Source organism: Centrocercus urophasianus, unplaced genomic scaffold (genome assembly GCF_019232065.1).
Source record: "Centrocercus urophasianus isolate 14NV4802_14NV808 unplaced genomic scaffold, USGS_Curo_1.0 seq_609, whole genome shotgun sequence".
Taxonomy (NCBI): domain Eukaryota; kingdom Metazoa; phylum Chordata; class Aves; order Galliformes; family Phasianidae; genus Centrocercus; species Centrocercus urophasianus.
Genome location: NW_024885210.1, coordinates 24,200 through 47,866, shown reverse-complemented (window position 1 = coordinate 47,866; position 23,667 = coordinate 24,200). Strand labels below are relative to the sequence as shown.

General features: G+C 55.5%; 2 protein-coding genes across 3 annotated transcripts; both read left to right on the top strand.

Moving 5' to 3' along the window:
• The first annotated feature begins 414 nt into the window (after positions 1–414).
• Positions 415–8,186, top strand: DNAJC27 (DnaJ heat shock protein family (Hsp40) member C27). The gene is made up of 7 exons (XM_042836467.1): positions 415–607; positions 2,162–2,244; positions 2,725–2,794; positions 3,151–3,315; positions 3,728–3,850; positions 4,330–4,490; positions 6,630–8,186. Exons 1-7 carry the CDS (start codon positions 521–523, stop codon positions 6,760–6,762), a joined length of 822 nt encoding a protein of 273 aa, XP_042692401.1. The 5' UTR covers positions 415–520; the 3' UTR covers positions 6,763–8,186.
• Positions 8,187–10,770: 2,584 nt separating this feature from the next.
• ADCY3 (adenylate cyclase 3) lies at positions 10,771–23,662 on the top strand. Of its 2 annotated transcripts, none has more exons than XM_042836463.1 (20): positions 10,771–11,620; positions 15,019–15,168; positions 17,060–17,190; positions 17,530–17,641; positions 17,922–18,049; positions 18,647–18,805; positions 18,895–19,057; positions 19,136–19,294; positions 19,389–19,531; positions 19,602–19,763; positions 19,859–19,946; positions 20,135–20,251; positions 20,491–20,750; positions 20,829–20,910; positions 21,299–21,457; positions 21,778–21,924; positions 22,012–22,125; positions 22,191–22,317; positions 22,477–22,601; positions 22,918–23,662. In XM_042836463.1, exons 1-20 carry the CDS (start codon positions 10,946–10,948, stop codon positions 23,098–23,100), a joined length of 3,384 nt encoding a protein of 1,127 aa, XP_042692397.1. In that variant the 5' UTR covers positions 10,771–10,945; the 3' UTR covers positions 23,101–23,662. The 2 variants fall into 2 exon arrangements, with proteins under 2 accessions (XP_042692397.1, XP_042692396.1); XM_042836462.1 differs by having other exon boundaries at positions 20,826–20,910.
• The last annotated feature ends 5 nt before the right edge of the window (positions 23,663–23,667 follow it).

Genomic DNA, 23,667 nt, shown 5'->3' with positions numbered 1-23,667 from the left:
GTCTTCCACACACAACTCCAAAATTCTCCACCACAAGAGGACGCTTCTAGGCCTAGAACGAGCAATCAAAGACGTTATTTAGGAGGCCCCCTAGGGATGGCACTGCTCCAGGCTAGCACAAGGATGAGCCCCTCAGTTTAGATATCTGGGCTGTGTCCCCTATGGTAACACATTGCACTTCCATTCACAACAACCAGCCCCATCCATCCCTCAGGCCTAAGGGCCTTGCTTTGTGAGCCCCACACCTCACCCACTCCCCTCAGCACGCACTTCCCGCCATTTCTGCCCCGCCCGCCCCGCACCTCACGGCCGCCCCCTACGGGCCGCAACTCTCCCTGCCAACAACGTTCCGACATCTCGCGAGATCTCCTCGTGAGGAGGAAACCGGAAGTATCGGGCGAGCGCGGCCGGGGCGCGGCGTCGGTGGCCAGGGGCCGTGCCCGCCGGGCTCCCTCCATTTCTTCTCCCATCCCTTTCTTCTCCCCTCCCTTCGTTGCCTCAACCGCGCCGGGCACCCGCCATGGAGGCGAACGCGCCGAAACGGAAAGAGGCGCGAAAGTCGCTGCGGATCAAAGTCATCTCCATGGGCAACGCGGAGGTGGGGAAGGTGAGAGGGCGGTCATTGGCGGTTGGGCGCTGAGCGGCAGGCTAGCTGTCCAATCGGAAGCGGGCTACCTACCAAAGAGGCGGTGGATTGGTGGTCTTGGCAGACTGCGGTAGCCAATCAACAACGAGCCTTTCTGTTCGGCTCTCCGCAGGGCGGGACTATATCTTGAGCTAGGTTTCTATTGGCTGGCGGCTCCTGGCGGGTGTCATGGCGGCGTTTTGGCCCTGCTCTGAGCTCCGGGCTCGGCGGCTCTTAATACGGCTTCTTACGGTCTTTCAGGCAGAAGCTGTGCCCTGCCCTCTGGATGGGCCCGTCCTACAGCCAACGGAAACTAGCTGTCCTGGGATCCCTCTCTGCTTCCTTCAGGGAGGGTCCTGTGTTGGAGTTACAGTAAGAGGAGCCTTCGCTCCATGCTGTCAGCGCCTCTCTGTAAGGCACTCGGGTGCCCTGAGGTGATCCCAGCTTCCATCAGGAGCTCACTGCCCTCTTGTTGCAGTAAGTGGCCTGGCCGTTCTCCAGGATGGAATCATAGAATCACAGAATGGCCTGGGTTGAAAAGGACCACAGTGCTCATCTAGTTTCGACCCCCTGCTTTGTGCAGGGTTGTCAGCCACCAGGCCAGGCTGCCCAGAGCCACATCCAGCCTGGCCTTGAGTAAAGCCTGAGGCTTATCCCCCAGTCAGGGACAGAACCAGGGCTGGGGGGACATACTATGACCCCGAATGCACTTTTTAGCAGCCTGGACATACAGCGTGAGATGTTCTTTGTTGACTTTTGGGGAACTGAGGCCCCCAGGCCCAGAGACACAGCTTATCCAGTCCTGATGTTTTACAGAGGGTAATAAATCAATTTTGTGATAGTCCATTCTCCAGACACATAGGCTTTACAATCTGGAGTCTGCGTGATAATGAATGTGGCCTTGCCTGGCTCTATAGCCTTTTGCTAGGATAAGAGGTCACTTTGACTACTGTTTTTGCTCCTACGCTTCGTAGAATCAGTGGCTTGGGTTAGAAGGGACCTTGAAGCCCATGCAGTTCCAACCCCTGCTGTGGGCTGAGTGCCAGCCACCAGCCCAGGCTGCCCAAAGCCCCATCCTTGCCTTGTTTTGGGCACTACCAAGGATGGAACATCCATGGCTTCTCTGGGCAGCCTGTTCCAGTACCTCACCACCTTCAGAGTAAAAAAATTCCACCTGACATCCAGTCAAAATCTCCCCTCTTTTAGTTTAAAAACATTCCCTCTTGTCCTATCACTATCACCTCAGTCACTCAGAACAGTTTCCAGTTCTTTCGTGGAATGTGAAGGTCAGGCCTTGGGCTCTGAGCTTTCTCTTCCAAACAGCTAAGAAATAACAAATGCTCAGGAGTGGGATCTTGTTTTCTTCTTCCTTTTGCATAAAGAAAGCCTCTCTTGGCGAATAATGATGCCACCATTTTGTTGATTTAAGGACACAGGGACACACAGAGCAGCCTGTCAGTGAATTCAGTATTAATGTGAATCCCAGTTCCGCAGTGTGGTCTCTTCCCAGTGAAATTCCCTTTTTCTTTCTCCCAGAGCTGCATTATAAAGCGCTATTGTGAGAAGAGATTTGTTCCCAAATACCTTGCAACTATTGGTATCGACTATGGCGTCACCAAGTAAGTACCTTCATGGACAGCTGGGAGAGCGAGGTGGGCTGCGTGGTCACAGATGGTGTGGGGCAAAGTGAGGTGTCTGCAGCTGCAGACAGGGGTAAGACATCAGTGGTGCTGTTTTTTGTCCCACTGCTTCTGAGTGACTTCTCTGCCTTGAGTCAGGCTTGCTGTGGAGCACAGAGCAGAGCCACGTTAGTTTTCACAGCAGTCAAATAATCTGCATTTCAAGTAGCCCTGGTAACACAGAACCCCATTGCCATGTTGCATTGAGAACTAGTGCTTTCCTCCTTGTCTGACTAGCCCTAGGTATAATTTTCAGTCCATTAAACCCCAGAATCAGAACTTATTATTGATCTATCTGGTGCTGATCACTCAGCTCCCTCTCCACAGAGGGCTGGCAGAGAAGAGAGTGTTCCTATGGGGACACAGTTTGCACAGGGATTGACGTAGAGCTTCTGAACCGTTTCTTATCTCTCCTTTCAGAGTACAAGTCAGAGACAGAGAGATCAAAGTGAACATCTTTGACATGGCAGGGCACCCATTCTTCTACGAGGTAAGGCAGACCCAGCTCTAGGCACCACACCACAGGGCTTGCACGTCTCTGTAGCATTTAGCACTTGTCAGCTTTCTTCAGCATCTCTGGGGGGCTTAGACATGCAGTCCATCTTGTGTCTGAATGATGTGGCTGGTCCCGGATCGTCACTCTGCCTCATACAAATGGGGCTCTTGGTCAATTCCCAGACCTTGTTGTCTCCCCAGCAGTCAATATGACACTTTGTTCTCTGTTGTGCAGGGATTGGTCTTTTGGGAGCTGATCACTCCTGTGATGGGCCTGGGATTATTGCAGTAAAGGTATTGCATGCCTAGCTTTTGCTGGTACAAAAAAGCTTTTGCTTTTTGTTCCTGCAGGTGAGGAATGAGTTTTACAAGGACACGCAGGGAGTCATCCTGGTCTATGATGTTGGACAAAAGGAGTCTTTTGACGCTCTGGATGCGTGGCTGGCTGAGATGAAGCAGGAGCTGGGCCCCCACGGGAACATGGACAACATTGTCTTCGTTGTCTGTGCAAACAAGGTAGGCCATGGCAGGGAGCCGTGCCTTGTGCTGCAAGGTACTCAGTGCTCATTGTGTTCCCAGCATGAGCCAAGCTATTGAGCTCCCTCCAAAAAGGAAATACTGTTAGGTTATAGGGAAGACTTTCAAAGAGCTTGTATTTGAGGAGTACTGGAGGCCTCATTTCAACAGGGTTTGGGGAATATGGTGGCCACATGTCGGTCAGAAAGGGATCAAGCAGAGGTTACATAATCTCTGAATTAAATCAACACTCCAAGGCTTTTTCACACTTGTTGTCTGTGCTTTCTGTCCATGCTACCTCCATCCCTTCAAGATGAACAGTCAGCTTCTCCATCATTCTCGGTTCTGTGCTCCTCCAGCTGTCACTGCAGACCTCGACTGGGCTCTGACTTTCCCTTTGCTCTCATTTTAGATTGACTGCACAAAGCACCGCAGTGTGGATGAAAGTGAGGGGCGGCTGTGGGCAGAGAGCCGGGGCTTTCTTTACTTTGAGACATCAGCACAAACAGGAGAGGGAATCAATGAGATGTTCCAGGTAACGTAGAAAGAAGGCTGTGAGGGTACAGACACTGTATTTAGCCAGGATGGCAGACTGCAAAACATTCTCTGAACTTCTGGATCACACAAAGCTCTTTGGCCCACTCTGGGGGGGCTCAAAGGGATTTTTCCCAGTGAAGTGACACCCCTAGAAAGCTGTAGCTGTTCAGGTCAGGGTCAGTACTGGTCCTCTCAGTCCTAAGCTGACCTTAGCATTGCGTGGCTCAGAGCTGATGATCCTTCTGGCTGCAATGGGAACGTGATCCAGAAATGCTCCTGGTGCTGATTCAGGTGTAGCACGGAGCTTGAAATGCAGAGGGAGAGCCGTGCAGTGGGGAGCTGTGGGCATCCAGCAGTTACTCAGGTGCATCCCTCGCCCTTGAGGATCAGTCAGCGAGGGTGGCAGAAGCGTTCCAGTATCACTGCTACTGCCTGCAGGAACCATTCCCTTCTGCTGACTCCTTCCTGTGTCCGTAGACGTTCTACTCAGCCATAATTGACCTGTGTGACAACGGGGGGAAACGTCCCCCCTCCAGCATGGGGGTTGGCTTCACTAAAGAGCAGGCAGACGCCATTCGTAGGATCCGCAACAGCAAGGACAGCTGGGACATGCTGGGAGTCAAGCCTGGAGCCACCAGGTGAGGCAGACTTTGGCATTTACCAGACAGTCCATCGTGTTTCTGTTTGCCTCTGTGAGCTCTTAGTGAGGTGCCTGCTGCTCACTTCGTCTCACATAGCAGCCAGGTTCAAGTTTGTAGCCACAAAATCAGGGCAATGCAAAAGAAACTGTGCACCGAATTTCCTCTTCTACCAGACAAGCCAGGCTGAATTTAAGGGGGGGAATGCTGAACATGACAACTTCATCTCTTCCAGCTACCCAGCTCTGTGTTCTGTCTCCAGGCTGAGCTGTTTGTAGTCATTCACTTGCCAGTCATGTTTAGAGTGGCTTCAGCTTTACCTTTCTTGCCCTCTCTCTGGATCGAGGGAAGCTTTTAGGCTGCTGTAAGGCTGCTGCCCACGTTATCAAAAAGTGATTACAGTTCTTCCACGGTATCTTCCAAAAGAGAAGCTTTTCCCTTGCCTAGATCTCTAGTTAGGTGGAATTGGTTAATATTTGTGCAAGAGGTTGGATATGGAATCTTCCAGTTCTGCTGTGTGACTTGGGCAGCTAAAACGGAGCCCCAGAGCTTTGTCTTACATCTCTCTCTCTCTGAGACTCAGGAACTGTCCCTTTGTACACTTTGTGGAGAGCATGGAGAGTGAATTTTTGGATAGCATGCATCATTCAGCACTCTCCAGTCAGCTCTCTGAAATGTAGGTGTTGAGCACGATCTCTCCTCCAGGCCCTCTGCATCCACGGGCAGAGATCAGCAGCTCTGCAGAGCAGGTTGTGCTGTGATCACCGGCACAGATGGACTCACCTCCCTCACTGGGTGCCCCCCTCTCTCCACAGCCTGCAGCAGGAGATGAGGTGTCTGCCCTGCACCAGACAGCAGGGCTTAAAGGGCTGACATGATGTGTGATGCCTTCGCCCTGAGTGTGTAGGCAGTTTGATGTGGAGCTGAGTCAGGGTGCATGTGCCCCCACGCTGTCTCCCAGCTTCCTGTGCTTGTGGTGCCAGAGACTCAGCACACCAGGGCACATGGCTCAGGCACGTGTGTGGTGTGGTGGGTGCATTTGTGCCTGCACAACCACAGAAAAACAGGATCATCGAGTTTGGAACGGACCTCTGGAGATCATCGAGCCCAACCCCTTTGCTAAAGCTGGTTCTCTAGAGCAGGATACACAGGAAAACATCCAGGTGGATTTTGAGTATTTCCAGGGAACGAGACTCCACAACCTCTCTGGGCAGCCTGTGCCAGTGCTCTGTCACCTTCAAAGTAAAGTTTTTTCTCATGTTCATGTGGAATTTCATGTGTTCCAGCTTGTGCCCATTGCCTCATTGCTGAGCACCACTGAAAAGAGCCTGGCCCCATCCACTTGACACTCACCCTTTAGATATTTATAAGCTTTGATAAGACCCTTTCTCCAGGCTGAACAGTTCCAGCTCTCTCAGCCTTTCCTCATAAGGGAGATGCTCCAGGCCTCTATAATCATCTCTGTAGCCCTCCAGCAGTCTCTCACCAGCACCTTGACTGGAGGATCCCAGAATTGGATACAGTACTCCAGGTGTGGCCTCACTATGACAGAGTAGAGGCCACATCTGACTTCCCAGATAACTTTCCAGGTGTAGGACTCTACATTTGTTGAATCTCATCAAGTTCCTCCCTGCCCAACTCTCCAGCTTGTCCAGGTCTCCCGAAATGCACAGCTTTCTGGTGTGTCAGCCACTCTTCCCAGCTTCCCATCAGCAAACTTGTCGAGGGTGCAGTCCATCCCTTTGTCCAGGTCACTGATGAAGATGTTAAACAAGACCAGACCCAGTACCAACCCCTGAGGCACTGCTAGCTGCAGGCCTCCAACCAAACTGTGCTGCTGATCACAACCCTCTGAGCTGTGCCTGTGGTGAATGTGCACCTGCCTCAGGTTTCTCCCCATCCTTTGCTTGTGCCATGCTTAGAAGTACCGTGGGCATTTTTTCTTCAGCTCTTTGTCCATAGCTTCACTTCCAAAGCCTGGAGGTATCTTGGTGCCAGCAAGAGAAAGGTTCAGAAGTGTCCACACAGCTGTGTTTAGTGCAGGGGCAGCTCCTCACTCTGCTGTGCTCTGCCAGCAGGACAAGGCGATGGTTATCTGCTACTCAGGTCCCCTCACTGTTGTCTTCTCTTATCTCCTAGAGACGAAGTGAATAAAGCCTACAGAAAGCTGGCTGTGCTGCTCCACCCTGATAAATGCGTGGCTCCTGGGAGCGAAGATGCCTTCAAAGCCGTGGTGAACGCCCGAACTGCACTTCTCAAAAACATCAAGTAGGGAACAGAGCTGCTGAGAACTGGCAACCTTCCCTTCCTCCCAGCTAATTCCCAGGCAGCTGCACTGCCATGGGGCACCTCCTTCCTCCTCAGATTCATCCGCTGGCTTGGACAAAGACGCTCCCACCACCAAGCATAGGAGCAGAATCATAGTGTGCTTGCAATGAGTTGTAGAGGGGGCAGAGTGCTGAGGAAGGGAGAGGGACCCCCAAGCCTTCCCTGCATCTATGGCCTCAAGTTGGCAGAAGTGCTGAAAGCAGTGAATTGCCCGCTTTCCCAGCTGTTTTACACTCCCCACAAACTACCAGTCTTGGAGGAGGTTGGATGTGCAGCTCTAGCCTGTGGTTGCAGGGAGGGTAGGTTCGGTTTGATTGCAAGGCTGTGTGGGATGGGAATGAACAAAAGGTTACGTAAAGGCTGAAGGTGGAATGAGACACATTCAAACCTCGAGCCTAGCATTTGGCCTGAAAGCTGCTGCACCTGAAAGTGCTGGGGTCATGGGTTAGGGATACACAGGACAGCAGCCCCGAGAGCTGCAGTCCCTCAAGCCACATGGTCCCTCCTTCCCAGCCCTCTGCTAGCCATCTGCACTGCTCTGACAAACTCTGGGGAAATGCCCTTGTTCCTGGTGAGGGACTGTCCTCAGGTGCAGGTGGCCCTTGGCTATTTGCAGATAGATGCCAGGCGCTGACCTCAGGGTCCCCCATCTTCACCACACCTCAGAGCTGCATGTTGGTGTCGGTGAGAGTGGCAGCTGGCTCTGCAGGCCTGCTTGAGAGGAGCTGAGACCCTGCATGAGTTACATCCCCAAAGGGAATGTGTTAGGGCTGGCTATGTAAGACAGCACCCCCAAAAATCCAGCACCCCATTCACATGTGCCAGTCTGCCTACCCACTTGGCCCTGTGTCTCCCTCTGATTAGTTTAGCAGTAGAGGGGCATGTTCTTCCTCAGCCCTGTTTTCTGACAGCAGCAACGTGTCACCCTGCTTTGCTGGTTGTGTTACAGGTTTGTGTCTGCCTCACTGATCAGCAGGTGGGTCTGGGGTGCTTCCTCTTAGTCGCAGCTGCTGCTTTCTTAGAATATTCTTGTTGATTCAGAGAGGAGCACTGCTGGTAATCCCAGGAGGTGCCTGCAGAAGGTTGGGTCTGGCCAGTGGGATCCTGAGAGAGGTCAGAGCCATGATGACTGCCTGACTCAAGTGGGAGCTCCCTTGGGATCCTGTGATTTTGTCAGGTGATTTTGTCAGTTTTGTTACCTTGCTGCTCCGTGAGCTTGGCAGAGAAGGACAAGACACTAAGCTGTGAAACTGAAGCCACTGAGTGAGTGAGTGAGTGAGTGTTTGTGCCCATATCTCACCCCCAGAAGTATCCTAAGTTCAAAAGTTTGTTCCAATGGTCAGTGCAATATATATATTTTTTTCACTACAGGCAGCTAATCTGTGTTTCCCTTTCAAACTATATCATAAAACAACAGTAGATCCCCCTCTTCTTGGCAGCAAGCATTAAGGGTCTTTAAGGCCAGCATCATTTTGCACTTGCTTTAGTTTCTGGTGCTAGGTTACTGAGAAGAAGAAACAAGCTGTCCTGCTGAGAAGCACTTTGTGCTCCTCCAGTGTTGGTATCACAAGGGGAAATGTCATAAAGGGTCAGAGTTTCAATAGCTCCACGTATCCTCTGCTGTGTGTATAAAGAGCTGGGCTGGGGGAGGTCAGCAGGACGGGGATTGGAGCTGCAGTGTGTTGCTCTGAGTCTTGTTCCACGCGTTTTATAAGGCTGCAGAGTTCACTGGAAACCTCCCCACTTGCCCAGCACAGGAAACCACTTGATTCTGGCTTCAGACCTATTTCTCTGCATTTTTTTTTCCACCGAGGAGGGTGAATAATCCTGTTGCTGAATGGCGCGCTTCATTTTCAGGCTGAGATCTCGGAGCAGTTTAAAGGTTGCCTCAGTTCCCACTACTCAGGTGCCCTCCTGCTCTGATGTGCCGTGCACGATCCCTCCGTTTGCTTCTCAGGTGACTGCCTGCTGCTGCTCTGGGGTTCCTCCTGTCTGTTTACTGAGCTGACCAGATGTTTGGGGACGATTTACACACACGCATGTCACGTCTAGCGATGCTGGTGACCTTCGAAGTTGTGTGATTTTTATAAATTAACCCTTCTCCCCCCCCCCTTTCGGAACAAGAAAGCCCTATGAGCTGTCCTCCCACTGTGACTGCTTGCTGTTAATGTTTAATTGCCCTTTGACTCATTTCTCTCCGCCCCAGCTGGGTCTGGCCGAGGCTGGTGGTGAAGAGCTGCCCTCGAGGGTGATGGAGGCTGTGAATCAACTCTGCAGGAGGGGAGCCAGGCTAAGGAGAATGATGTAGCTTCTGCAGGGATGTGATGTGGGATGCAGTGGGGCCTGCAGCTCTCCCTGCCTCCCTTTAGATGTCCCCTAAACACCTAGAGGCAGAGGTTGGCTCCATCCTGCAGCATCTCTGCGCTGACAGCTCTGCTCATCTGCTTCCTATGTTGCACCTTCAGGACCCTGAACTCCACTCCCTTCAACAAGGCTGTTCCTATCCAGGCTGGTTCTGTCTGCCCCATACAAAGCAACTTTCCCTTCAGCATCCAGAAATTTGACAAGAACTGCTTCTAGAGACCACTGGGAGCACGAAGACTCCATCAGTGTGGCCCACAGGTGCTGCCCACCTTCCTCCCAGCACTTGCTGGAGGCAGGGGCTGGGGAGCACACTGGCATTTCTGGTCTGGCCCGGTGCCTGATCACCCCCAGCCACTGTCAGCTCTGCTTTGTGCTGCTCAGTTACTTCCCTTTAGCCACAGCAGGACAGAGGTAACCCCAAGCACTCCAGAAGCCTCCTGAGGGCTGCGGCTTCGGCATTCTCATTTTGGTATTAATTATTACACAGAAGCAATTACTCCTGGCAGTGGAGCCAGGATGGTCTCCCATTACAGCTGCTGGCCCAGAGCTCAGCTGAGGATGCATGGGTATCTGGCAGGGCTCCTTCGACTGTGGTCCAGGGCATCTCCAGCAGCTCTGAAGCATTGCCAGTTTTCCAGATCAGGGATGCCAGAGAGGAGCAGGCAGTGGAGCAGCAGTGAAACACGAGGGACAGGGAACTTTTCTGAAGAGGTTTCAATGGGGACAGCCTAGAAGAAGGGGACGTACGTGTGGGAAAGCCTTGGTTTGCTGTGCTCCTCAGTGGGGGTATTGTAAAGCGGCTGTCACCCCAGAGAGGGCCGCGGGTGGATGGCCCACGCATCTTTTGGGCTCTGGGTTTGGGGTTCCTGGCACCAAGTGAGGCTGAAGGCATTTGGTTCAAGAGATGCACATCCTCTTGGAGACCGTAGCCCCGGTGCGTAGAAGGGGATGGGAAAGACGAAGCAGGGAGCAGCACTGAGTAGAGCAGGCTGGGATGCTGGAGGGGGCAATATGAGCAACCCCACCGGCACGGGAGCATTGCCAGCTACCCAAGCCCCGAAGCAGCGTCCCCCGCGCTCCCCTACCTTCCCCGCAACCCAGGAAGGGCCGCGAGCGGTACAACCCTCCCAACCCGCCCCCACCTCCCCACCCCGGCGGTACCGCGGCCTCCCCGCAGCCGGCAGCGAGAGGGTTACGGAAGGCGGGGACGCACCGGGGCCGCACCGGTACGGGCACGACCGGCGGTGGGCTCCCTCCCCCGGCCCGGGGAAGCCCCGAGCGAAGCCCCCCGCGGGGCCGGAGCCCTCCGGGATGCGGGAGGAGAGCAGAGGATGCTGCCGGGAGCGGCGGGGCCGCACCTGCGCTGCCGCAACCGGGAGGCGGCGGGGCTGGGGCGGGGGACGGAAGGGAGGGAGCGGAGCGGCGGGGCCGGGGCAGCGCCGGGGTCGCCCCCGAAGCCGGCTGCCCTCGAAGGAGGGGCAGGGAAGGAGGGAAGGAGGCATCGCGACATTTTTCCACTCCGCGTCGCTCCGCTCGCAGCCAGGCAGTGCGCAGGGGCTGGGCAGGCCGGCTCGGCACGGCTCCCGGCCTTCGCTATTTATAATCCCCATCGCCTCCTCCGGCCGTTCTTCCGCGCGAGGAGAGCCCGGAGAGAGCGGCTCCCGGAAAGGAGAGCGACCGCGGAGCTCCGCCGAACGGGGATGCTGAGGGCGATGCCCCGCTAAGCATCGTTTCTCCGGGATCGGGGTGGGAAAAGCATCGCGATGCCGAGGAACAGGGATTTCTCGGAGCCCGAGTACTCGGCCGAGTACTCCGCCGACTACTCGGTGAGCCTGCCGTCGGACCCCGAGCACGCCGTGGGCCGGACCCACGAGGTGACGGTGCGCAGCTCGGGGCCGTGCCTCTGCCTGCCCCGCTTCATGCGCCTCACCTTCGCTCCCGAGTCCCTGGAGAACCTCTACCAGACCTACTTCCGTCGGCAGCGTCACGAGACCCTCCTGGTGCTGGTGGTCTTCGCAGCCCTCTTCGATTGCTACGTCCTCCTCATGTGCACCACGGTCTACGCCGCCGACAAGTTGGCCCCGGCCTTGGCAGCGGGGACCGGCTTGGCTGCCCACGTGTTGCTTTTTGCCCTCTGCAAATACAGGCTGCTACCCGAGCGCGCCGCCCGTCGCTTCCTGCCCTACGTCCTCTGGGTCCTCATCTTGGCCCAGATCTTCTGCTACTTGGGCCTCAACTTCTCCCGTTCGCCCGAGGCCAGTGACACGGTGGGCTGGCAGGCCTTCTTCGTCTTCTCCTTCTTCATCACGTTGCCGCTGCGCCTGGCGCCCATCGTGCTCATCACCGCCGTGTCCTGCGGCGTCCACACGCTGGTGCTCGGCGTCACCGTCGCCCAACAGAGGCAGGATGCCCTGGATGAGGGCACGCTGCTGAGACAGGTACGGGGACACGGGGACAGGAAGGGGGATGCGGGGACCCGGGGGTGGCGTAGGGCAAATCGTGCGATCATCAAATCATTAAGCTCGCAAAAGACCTCTACAATCACCAAGTCCAACCGTCAACCCGTTACCACCTCACTCGGTCATAAAGGATCATTCAGGTTGGAAAAGGATTCTGAGGTCTCCAAACCCAGCCCCAAACCCCCCATCGTGCCCACTGGCCGCGTCCCTCAGTGCCACATCCCCACAGTTCTTCAACGCCTCCAGGGACGGTGACTCCACCACCTCCCTGTTTCGTTACCTAATATCTAACCCAAACCTCCCCTGGCACAACTCGAGGCCATTACTTCTCATCCTACCTCATCCTAGTCAGGTTGAAGAGGCCAACTGTGTTCCCATGGCTTAACCCCGCGTTCACGTCCGTCTCTATGCTTTGAGCCTAGAGTTGCTTTGATCCGGGCACTCTGAGCTGGTGGTGGTGTTTGTTGGCTGCAGGATGCTCCCCTAAAACATCCCCATGGCACCCATGCCACAGACCCGGCCTCAAAGCTACAGATTCGACCCCAAGAGCCACCCAGGGTGTGTAGACAAATGGGCTGTGCTTTAGCTGCTGGGGAAATTGAGGCACGCTGGGCTGAGGGCATCCCCATCCTCCCTGCCAAGGGGCTCCACTTGTGCTGATTTCCCCTTAAATTACAAAAATGGCTTTAAGAGGCCATTTTTAACCAAAGCCTGGCAGCAGCCCAGCGTGGGCCTTCCTTCAGGCTCACAAACAGCCACCAGAAGATTCCCAGGAGGATGGAGCTGGGAGAACTGAGTGGCCCCAAGCAGGCACCAGCCCCACAGCCATCAGCCCACAGGGCTGGGACCCATCGACCCCCCCCAGTGCTGAAGCTCTGGTGGAGGCTGCTCAGCCCTGTGCCTGGGGATCTTTGGGGATGATTTTTTGCCAAAGAAAACGTAGAGAAACAGCATCCCTGAGCTCAAATGCTGCCATAGGGATGGGCCACCATTTTGTGCATGGCAGCAAACAATGGGGATGCAGGGGTAGAGTGGTCCTTGGCCCATCACCTCAATATTTCCTGGGAAATTCTTGCCTGGAGCAGCTAGACAGTGTTGTCACTGCCCCAGAGCAATGGGTTTTGCAGCAGGAGGGCAACCCAAGCCCCACTCATGTCCCCCATGGCCCATCCATCTTGGGTGCTCCAGCAGGCAGCACACACAGCGTTTTCAGGCCTGCTAGTAGCACGGCCTTCTTCAGGGGATGGGAAAATAAAAGGCAGAGCTGCAAACTTGTGCAGCAGTGGCTGTTGACAGTGGAAAATCATGCTGGAAGTGCCCACACTGCCCGCTCCACACGTGCGCTCCGTGAAAAGATGCTACGGAAACCCGTGCAAGCAGTGGCTTTCCCAGGTTTTGCTGCTGATCCAAAAAATGCAAACCCAAAAGAGCTGCATGCAACAGGGACTCCATCTCCTGCCTTTGCTCCTGGCACTGCAGTGAGATGGTGACAACGTGCCTGGATGTGGGGGCTCTGCAGGCATCCCCCCGGCCAGCAGCGCCTGCATTCATCATTGCCGTGGCACGGCGAGTCCAGGGCCAGCAAAACCTTGGCAACGCCGCATGCCTCAGCCTCTGCTTGCTGCAAAAGAGGAACATTATGTCCAGAAATAAACATCATATGCTTTATTATTATGGACGTTTGTACGGCTCCCCGAGGGCACTGCTATTAATAGGATGAAGCAGCGGGTGCTGCTCGGACCGGCGCAGCCCAGGAGGATTGATGAGAAATGCCAGCAGCTTCTGCCCTGCTTCAGCTGTCCAGGATGAGCCCATGGGCTGAATGGGGCTGGGGGGCTGGGGCTCTGGGTTTGGTGGTGCTCCATGCCTTGAGCCAGACAGGATGCATGGGATTCAGTCCAAAGAATCATAGAGTCATTAAAGGTTGGGAGGGACCTCTGAGGTGCCCAAGTCCAACCCCAGCTCACACCCACCGTGCCCACTGCCCACATCAATCAGTGCCACACCTCTGTGCTTCTTGAACACCTCCAAGGATGGTGACCCCACAGCCTCCCTGGGCATCTGTGCCACTGCATCACTGCTCTTCTGGAGATTAAACTGTTTCTAATATCCAACCCGAACCTCCCCTGGCACAACTTCAAGCCATTACCTCTCATCTTACCATGTGGTCTCCATCCCCTGCCCATGGCTTCGTTGTCACTCACTGGGCTGGGCCATTGACTCAGCCCCAGTTTGGATGGCTTCCACCCCTGCAAGACACTGGTGGGGCCAGAGGAAAATGGCACGGTCTGCGGCCCACCTTGGAGCACCTGTTGGATGGTTTGGGAGTTGAGCATCCCTGGCACAGCACAAGGATGTGCTTGGCTGCGGTATATATGGCCATGTGACGTGGGGTTTTGGGGTAGGCATGTCTCCATCCAGGCGAGGTTCCCAGTGACCCTATGTGTGCCAAACAGTGCTGAGCTCGGCGGAGTGGTGCATTGTCATGACAACTGCTCAAAAATAGAGAGAGGTGGCTGGTTTGAGGGTTTCTTCTCTGTGCCCACCTCCAGATGGTTCTCACTTGCCAGCTGCCATAGTGGGGCTTCCCGGGAATCCCGAGCTGCAGGGATGGGGGATGGGCACAAGCAGTGAGAGCTGGGCTTTGGGATGCAGGGCTGAGGAGTAGGGGTCAGGAGGTGGACACTGAGCATGGTGGCAAGTCCCCAGTGGAGACAGGCTGTCACTCAGCTTGTGCTCTGGTATGGGAGGGCTTCTCTATATCCTCAGAGCTGTCTTCAGCAGAGCTGCAACCTGCCATCGTGTCCTTCCTGCCACATTTAGCCTTTCTAGACTAAACAAACTGAATTCTTTCAACTTTCACTCATCAGGCATACTTTCCACGAAGGGCTCTTGCTCTTGTTTCCACTGTCCCATTGACGGAGTCTGACATATGGGCCAGGTCCAGCACCATGCTCACAGCAAACAGAATGGGTTTTCATGGCCAGCAGCACCCGGGCACATCCACCTTTCATACTGCCACCTCATAGCCATGGTTTTGGCTGCTGGAAGGGATGGGAGCATGGACATTTTTAGGGTTTGGCTGTGTTTTCATTAGCTTGTATACTTCAGCTCCTGCCTAACTGTCCCCAGGGCAGCTCCTATCCCTGTGGACCCACTGCCATTTTCCAAAACACCTCTGCAAGGTTTAATGAGGCAGTCAGCCCTCAGGGGCCCTGAGGTCTCCTGTCAACCTCTCCTGCAGAGCCACCGCTTCATGGCAGTGAAGTGAGTCCCCCCAGCAGCTATCCATGGCTGTGGCACAGAGGCTTGCACCTAGAGTTGATTTCATGTCTTCCATCATCAGAATGCTTTCTCACCCCAAATCATCCCCACAGATCCTGTCCAACATTGCCATCTACCTTTGTGCCATCACGGTGGGCACCATGTCCTACTACATGGCTGACCGCAAGCACCGCAAGGCCTTCCTGGAAGCACGGCAGTCCCTCGAGGTGAAGCTCAACCTGGAGGAGCAGAGCCAGCAGCAGGTAGGAGCCGTGGCTGGGGACAGTATGGGGACAGCAAGATGGGGCACAGGTGGCTGGCAACAAGGATAAGAGGACCAGAGGTGGGAATTGCGATTCAGTGAGGACTCACCATGTAACTGTCCTCTTCCAGGACCCCACAGCTTCTGACACGGTCACCTCCAAGCTGTCCCCATCCCCGTGGCAGGTCCCTGTCCTCGTGTGTAAGCAGGTGGCAGGTCCCCAGCTTTGGGCATGGCCACATGGCAGTTCCTTACCCCGTTACACAACCACGTGGCATGGCCATGCTGTAGGTCCCATTCATCAGGCATGGACACATGGCACGTCCCTTTGTTTGGGCATGTTCATGTGGCATGTCACTGTCCTTGGGCAGAGCCATGTTGCAGGTCCGCAGGCATGGCCGGGCAGCAGGTCTCCATCACTGGACATGGACACGTGGCAGGTCCTTATCCTCAAGAATGATCACAGCTATACAGCAGGTCCCTGCCCAGTCACAGACATTTGGAATGTCTCTGTCTATAGACATGGTCATATGGCAGGTCATTGTCCTCAAGCATGGCCATGCAGGATGTCCCTACCATCTTTGGGCAGGGCCATATGTCACATCCCCATCATCTGGTGTGGCCACGTAACATTTCTCTGTCCCCAGACATCGCCGCACAAGAAGTCTCCATGTCCCCATCACCAGACATAGCCCTGCAGCATTTCCCCACCCCCAGCCAGCAATTTCCCCATTGGGATCTTGGCCACCTCACTTCTCCCAGTGCTGATCCTGCTGAGGGGACAGGAGTGATAACAGCAGGTGGAGAACCTGCATGGTGTTGACAGAAGGCAGTTGGAAAGCTTCATTTTCTCCAGGCGGCATCCAGTTATGAGCCCAGCTAATTTTAGCACCTTATCTGGGGCCTCTCTCCCCATCTCCCATCTCTTATCTTGTTGATCCGCTGCCAGCAATTTGCTCCCAATGGCAACAGAGATGTGTGTTGGGTCCAGCCCACTGTCAGCACCGTGCTTCTTGGGGTGGGAGGAAGAACCAGCACAACACCCACATCACAGGGAGCACTTTGTGGCCTTTTTCCCACCAGCACTGCCCCATAAATTGGCTGGTCAGTAGCTTTGAAGCTGGCAAAGCGACTGGGTGAATTCAGGGTTATTCAGCATGAAGCCCCAGTGAACATCTTGGGAAATCCCTGTCTCCTTTCCTTGCAGCAGGGTCTCACTCTGTGCTGTCTGTATGGTGGCAGCTCTGAAAGCCACAGGCAGGGACATGAAGCTGTTCCTCCAGCAGCGGCCCCGCTGTGCACAGAAACCCGGGGGAAAACCCACTTCATTAACAGTGTTAATTACACATAGCACAGATCCTCACGTGCAGCCAGCTGGGAGATGCATCCCCTTTCCAGCTGCAGAGCTGTGGCAAAAGCAGGAAGTACGATGTCCGCCATGGGTTTACTCCTCCTTGGGGCCAGTGCTGCTGCCCTATGGGGTGGCATGTGGACACACCATGCCTTTAAATCAAGAGTTCCTCCATGGTGTAGTTGTCCCATCCCCAGGGCAGCTTGCAGGGACATAAAATCAGAGAATCAGAGTCATTCAGGTTGGAAAACACCTCCAACATCCACAAGTCCAACCCCAGCCCACCCCACCATGCCCACTGCCCACGTCCCTCAGTGCTACATCCCCATAGTTCTGGAACACCTCCAACCTGAACCTCCCCTGGCACAACTTGAGGCCATCACCTCTTCTCCTGTCACTAGTAGACATTGCAGCAGACCCTCCAGTGCTGGCATGGGTTTTTGGGCTGAACTTTGTCACCTTTTGTCCCAAAGGAGAGGGGGCTGCTCAGAATAGCACACGCACAGTGCGCTTGCACTCAGTTTCTTGCCCTGCCCCCCAGGAGCGGCTGATGCTCTCCATCCTACCCAAGCACGTGGCGGATGAGATGCTGAAGGATATGAAGAAGGACCCGAGCCAGAAGGAGATGCAGCAGTTCAACACCATGTACATGTACCGCCACGAGAATGTCAGGTAGGGCTGGCTTCTACCCATGCCATGGTCAATGGGGAAAATCTCTCAATTTCTTGGATTTAGGGCCAGAGAAGCCCTAGAGGGAGATTGGGGGGGGGAGGGGATGGTGGTGGCTACAGCAAAGGGTAACAGGGGACAGCTGCCAGCCAGACTATGGCTTGGGGCCACTTTTTGATCCAGACATGATTTGCAGAGCATCGTTTCCAGCCACGTCCCAAAATAGCCTTTGGGGACATAGCTGAACCGATCGTCGCAGTCACGTCTGCGTTATGGGAAAAGAAATTCTCGCTGCAAATTCTCCCTGTGAGGAGCATATTTGTAACGCCTCGCTCCCCACAGCATCCTCTTTGCAGACATCGTGGGCTTCACGCAGCTCTCCTCATCCTGCAGCGCCCAGGAGCTGGTGAAGCTCCTCAATGAGCTCTTCGCTCGCTTCGACAAGCTGGCAGCCGTGAGTGTCCCCGCTCATCAGCAAGGGGATGGGCAGGAGATGCCCCATTTTTTTTCACTGGCAAAAATAGGACGGGGAAGGGGTGGGGGCCTCCACCATCTGGGCTGCAGTTGGCCAAATCTTCAGGGAGGCAGGGAGGGAATGGAAAATCGGATTATTTGTGTCCCTTGTGAGCATGGAAGAGCTTGGCATGGGGAAGGATGGAGCAAGCCCTGCCTGGGAAAGGGATGGGGGGAGCCCAGTCTTGGGGAGGGGGTTGATACCATGCCCCTTTCCCCAGAAATACCACCAACTGCGCATCAAGATCCTGGGTGACTGCTATTACTGCATCTGTGGGCTGCCCGACTACCGGGAGGACCATGCTGTCTGCTCCATCATGATGGGGCTTGCCATGGTGGAAGCCATTTCGTAAGAGCTTCTCAGATTGTCCCCAGGTTGTCCTTGTCATTGTTCCCAATTTGTCTTCATCACTGCTTCCAGCATAACTTAGAATCGTAGAATGACTTGGGCTGGAAGAGATCTTGAGTTGGTAGGGATCTTGAAGCCCAACCAGTTCCAGTCCCATGCTGTAGGCTGGGATACCTCCCATAGACCAGCCTGCCCAAAGCCCCATCCAGCCTGGCCTTGGGCACTGCCATGGGGCCTGGGGCACCCACAGCAACCCGTGCCAATGCCAATGACAGTGTCCTTGTCCTTGTTCTCACTGTGTTCTTGTCATCATTTCCAGCATGTCCTCATCGCGTCTATTGTGTGCTGGTCACTGTCCCGAAGGTGTCCTTGGGATTTGGCAAAAAGCAGAGAGGACCCAGTGATGGGTACTGATACAGGCAGGGGCTCCCCGGTGCCCCAGCAGGGTCACCCCATTGGGCTTCTCCAAGGCAGCACACCACCCTTACCCTTTTCTGTCTCATTTCCTGTGCCAAGTGCACTCAATTAAGGAAAGTGTTATTGCCCTGGGGTTGGAAGAAGAAGGGGTAGTGAGTGGCTCCCATGTCACCCTCCCAGTTACGTGCGGGAAAAGACCAAGACAGCGGTGGACATGCGTGTGGGAGTGCACAGCGGGACGGTGCTGGGCGGCGTGCTGGGCCAGAAGCGTTGGCAGTACGACGTGTGGTCCACCGACGTCACCGTGGCCAACAAGATGGAGGCAGGTGGCATCCCTGGGTGAGCATCTCTCAGTAGGGATGAGACGTGGTGTCACCATCCCATAGCCATAAGGGTGGCCCCGGTTCACGGCACCTCGTGTCCCGCAGGCGTGTGCACATCTCACAGAGCACCATGGATTGCTTGAAGGGCGAGTTCGAGGTGGAGCCAGGCGAGGGTGGCTCTCGCTGCGAGTACCTGAAGGAGAAGGGCATTGTCACCTACCTCATCGTGGTGCCCAAGCAGCCTCTACGCAACGGCATCAATGGGGTGGTGAGTAGCGGCGTGGGCGCCGGTGCCACCGCAGCAGACATCCTTGGCACAATGTGAGCCACCGCCTCGGCCTTGCAGAAGCTGTCACTGACCTCATCCCATGGAGGCTCCCCGCTGCTCATCAACACCAAGGAGCGCAACGGCAGTGCCAGCTTGGCGCGCACCAGCCCTGAGGAACCCGATGAGTCCGACGCCAGGGTGAGGGGCACCCTGGAGAATGGGGAGGAGGATGGAGAGGTACGGTGCGTGGGAAGCACCCCCTTCAGCTTGTATTTTGGAGACTACCATGATGGCCTCAGCGTTCCCACTGATGCTTTGCTTCGTGGCGCAGGCTGTGAACCCATCCTTCCCCAATCCGCGGCGCCGGCTGCGGCTCCGGGACCTGGCTGAGCGGGTAATCGACGCGTCGCAGAATGAGCAGGAGCTCAACAAGCTGCTCAACGAGGCCCTGCTGGAGCGCGAGTCTGTCCAGGCGTGAGTCACCCAGCCGGCGGCGCGACCCAGCCCAGCCCTGTTGGGTGCTGATGGCCAATGTTGCTGGCAGGCTGAAGGGGAAGAGCACCTTCCGGCTCTCCATGCGCTTCATTGACCCTGAGATGGAGACGCGCTACTCAGTGGAGAAGGAGAAGCAGAGTGGTGCTGCTTTCAGCTGCTCCTGTGTTGTCCTTTTCTTCACTGCCTTGGTGGAGGTCTTCATCGACCCTTGGTATGTTGGGGAGGCATTGGGGATGGATTGCCCCAGCTCACCTTCAGCCCTGCAGGGCTTCAGGTCTGTCCCATCCTGGGTCTTTTTTGCGACAGGTTGGTGGCCAACTACGTGACCTTCGTGGTGGGGGAGATCCTGCTGCTCATCCTTACCCTCTGCTCACTGGCTGCCATTTTTCCCCGGGTGAGAGCGGGATGGGCAGCCTCAGGGGGTGGGGATACTGAGGATAGGTGAGGTTTGGGAGCTGCTCTTTCCCCCAACACCTTTCCCACCTATATTTTGTGCCACTCCATTATCCAATATTTGTTCTCTCTATGGCCACCGTGATGATGTGTCCCACCTGGGTGAAGTCCCTTGTCTTCTCCCGGCAGGTCTTCCCCAAAAAGCTCGTGGCCTTCTCCACCTGGATTGACAGGACTCGCTGGGCACGCAACACCTGGGCCATGGCTGCCATCATCATTGTCACCATGGCTGATATTGTGGACATGGTGAGACATGGGGCCAGCGCAGGAACCCTCTCTGACCTTCTGTGTCCCAGCAGTCCATAATTGTGCACAGTCCCATGCACACAGCCAATCATTAAATCAATGAGGGCTGCACTGAAGCTGGAGAGGATTTTAGCACCTGGCAGTTGGGGTGTCCTCCACTCTCCCACAAAGTATTCCAGCTCTTGGGGGGACATCATCATTCCCTGCCCCCCGTCCTCATCCTGCCCTCATGCCCCCAGCTCAGCTGTCAGCAGGACTACAGTGGGACAGGCAACGGGACGGTGGTGCCACCACGGCCAGGTGGCTGTTGGGAGCAGCCCAAGTACTACAGCTACATCGCCGTGCTGGCCCTGGTGGCCACCATCATGCTGGTGCAGGTCAGCCACATGGTCAAGCTGACTCTCATGGTGCTGATCACTGGGGCAGCCGGCACTGTCAACATCTACGCCTGGGAGCACATCTTCGATCAGTACGACCGGCGCCGCAGCCAGCAGAGCATGTAAGGGGTGGCAGGAGCATGGTGAGGGGGCATGGCCAAGCTCACCACCCACCTACACCTTGCCACATCCTCCAGCAGGTCCTCGCTGGTCCCCTCCAAGTACTCCATGACAGCCATGATCTTCATCGTGATGCTCAGCTTTTACTATTTCTCTCGCCACGTGAGTGACTCGGCCCCCTTAGGAGGCCCCTTTCTTCCTTCCTCTCTGTGATGTTACTACAGCCCCGAGCCTGATTTCTGCATGCTCCAACAAAGCACGGTTGGTCCCCAACTGTGGAACCACCTCCAGCTCTTCTCCACGGAAACCTAGAACTACATTGGCACCTCCATCGCCCCCATAAGATTTAGAGCAGGCAGCATCATTGTGGCTCTAGAGCCTGTGCTTTCCCCATGAAGGTCCCATTTGCCCTTCACATGAGGTCTTATGTCTCCCATTACGGTTTCACCTTGCCCCATAGCCTCCATCCAAGCCTGGATCAGCCCCACACCAGCTGGCATGCTCCTAGTGCTGGTGAGGCCCTGCTGCACCCATCTCCCCCTGCCTGCAGGTAGAAAAGCTGGCCAGGACACTCTTCCTCTGGAAGATCGATGTCCACGACCAGAAGGAGAGAGTCTATGAGATGCGGCGCTGGAACGAGGCTCTTGTCACCAACATGCTGCCTGAGCACGTGGCCCGGCACTTCTTGGGCTCCAAGAAGCGGGACGAGGTGAGGGGGCACCCAGGAACACAGACCTTCTGTCCCACAAGCAGCATCCCCAAGAATCCTGGTTACATGTAGTGATTCAACCCATTTTTTTTTTTTTGTTCATGGCCTCTGTATCTGGAGAGGTTGCCAAAGACTCTAGTCAAACATCTTTGGTTGGACGGAGATTTCTTGGCCTTGCAAAGGAGGACTGCTGAGCACCCTTATTTTTTTCAGATGGAGGAGGGTTGGGGTTGGAGGTTTTGGGCTCGCTGGAGGTGCAGGCACATCTCCATCTGATAGCCACAGCTCCAGCTGACAGCCACTGTCCTTCCCCTCCCCAGGAGCTGTACAGCCAGTCCTACGATGAGATCGGCGTCATGTTTGCTTCTCTCCCCAACTTTGCTGACTTCTACACAGAGGAGAGCATCAACAACGGGGGCATCGAGTGCCTGCGGTTCCTCAACGAGATCATCTCTGACTTTGACGCAGTGAGTTGGGCTGGAGCTGGTCATGGGGGCAACACAGGGCTGTGGCCAATAGCCTCAGGTGCCTGAAGATCTATCCCCATGGCTCAGCTCCTGGACGAACCCCAATTCCGGTGTATCACCAAAATCAAAACCATCGGCAGCACCTACATGGCCGCGTCTGGAGTGACTCCTGATGCCAACGCCAACGGCTACAGCACCAAGGTAAGGGGTCCCTGTGGCCGGGGATGGTGGGCAAGGGGGGCATTCCTGACCCACTGCTCTTGCAGAAGGAGACCCTCTCGGATAAGGAGCGCTGGCAGCATTTAGCTGACCTCGCCGACTTTGCCTTGGCCATGAAGGTGACACTGATGAACATCAACTACCAGTCCTTCAACAACTTCATGCTGCGCATAGGCAAGTCTGGGGACGTGGGGCTCTCCCCTCCTTCCCTGTGAGCGGTGGGACCACATGAGGCCTGGGGTGACCTCATGCCCTGTCCCCCAGAGCAGACCCTGGGTGTGCTATCTGGATGTCACCAAGCACAGAGGTGACACCCACCCTGCTCTTGCACAGGCATGAACAAGGGAGCCGTGCTAGCAGGAGTCATTGGTGCCCGCAAGCCACACTATGACATCTGGGGCAACACAGTGAACGTGGCCAGCAGGATGGAGTCCACTGGTGTGATGGGGAACATACAGGTGGGACAGCACGACCTGGGCAACCAAGGGGACAAACTGAGAATTATTCAGAAGCGTTCACAGCCCTTGAAATGCACTGTGATTTGCACGGGAAGGGAAAGCACTGCCAGCAGTATTCAGCAGGGCTGGGAGTAGTTGACAGCTCCTCTAAGCTGGGAACTGGGCAAGGGGGCTAAAAGCAGGGCACCTCAAGACAACGGACAGCTTGGTGGGTGGGTAACCTGTTGCCCAAGCAGCACACGGGGGTCCACACTACCTGTGCTGTGTGCTGGGCAGGGTCTCCCCAGCCTCCCACTGTGTCCATTCGTCCCTGCAGGTGGTAGAGGAGACGCACCTCATCCTGAAGGAGTACGGCTTCCGCTTTGTACGCCGTGGGGCCATCTACGTCAAGGGCAAAGGGGAGCTGCTCACTTTCTTCCTCAAGGGCCGGGAGAAGCAGGGCTCCTTCGTCAACGGCTCATCCGTCACCCTGCCCCATCAGGTGGTGGACAGCTCTTGAGGGCCTGGCGCCTGCCAGCCAGCACAGCCACCGTCTGCCCAGCACCCAGAGGGGTGGCCAGGGGGGCCCAGTGCCCAGCACCACAGCCGGCAGGGACATCTGTCCCACTGAGGTCTGGATCTGAAACCAAACTTGAGAAATCGACCCCTTTGCACAACCCTTTCCAAGTCCCTGCTGGAAAGTTCCTTTGCTCCATCGTGCCTGCACACAAGCTCACAGCCCTCAGTGGGTGTGGGGTTGGGGCTGCCTTTCCCCAGGCACCCCAGGCTTTGCAGGGGAGGGCAGCAGTATGGCATCCAAGTAGCATTGTGGGCCCCAGCTGCCATGCACTCAGCACAAGGAGATCCAAACTCAGGGTCGGATGGAAAGACACGTCTCTCCTACACACAGGAGCATCCGGGCTTTGCTGTTAGTCCATACCGAGTTCATCCTTGTCACAAACAACATAGTTAGGAGATCGGGGAGAGAGAGTGCAGTACCACCTTGGGCTCAGAGAAAAAGAAACAAAAACACAGAATATTGCGTATTTCAGATATATAAATATATATACATAAGAGTACAGATTGA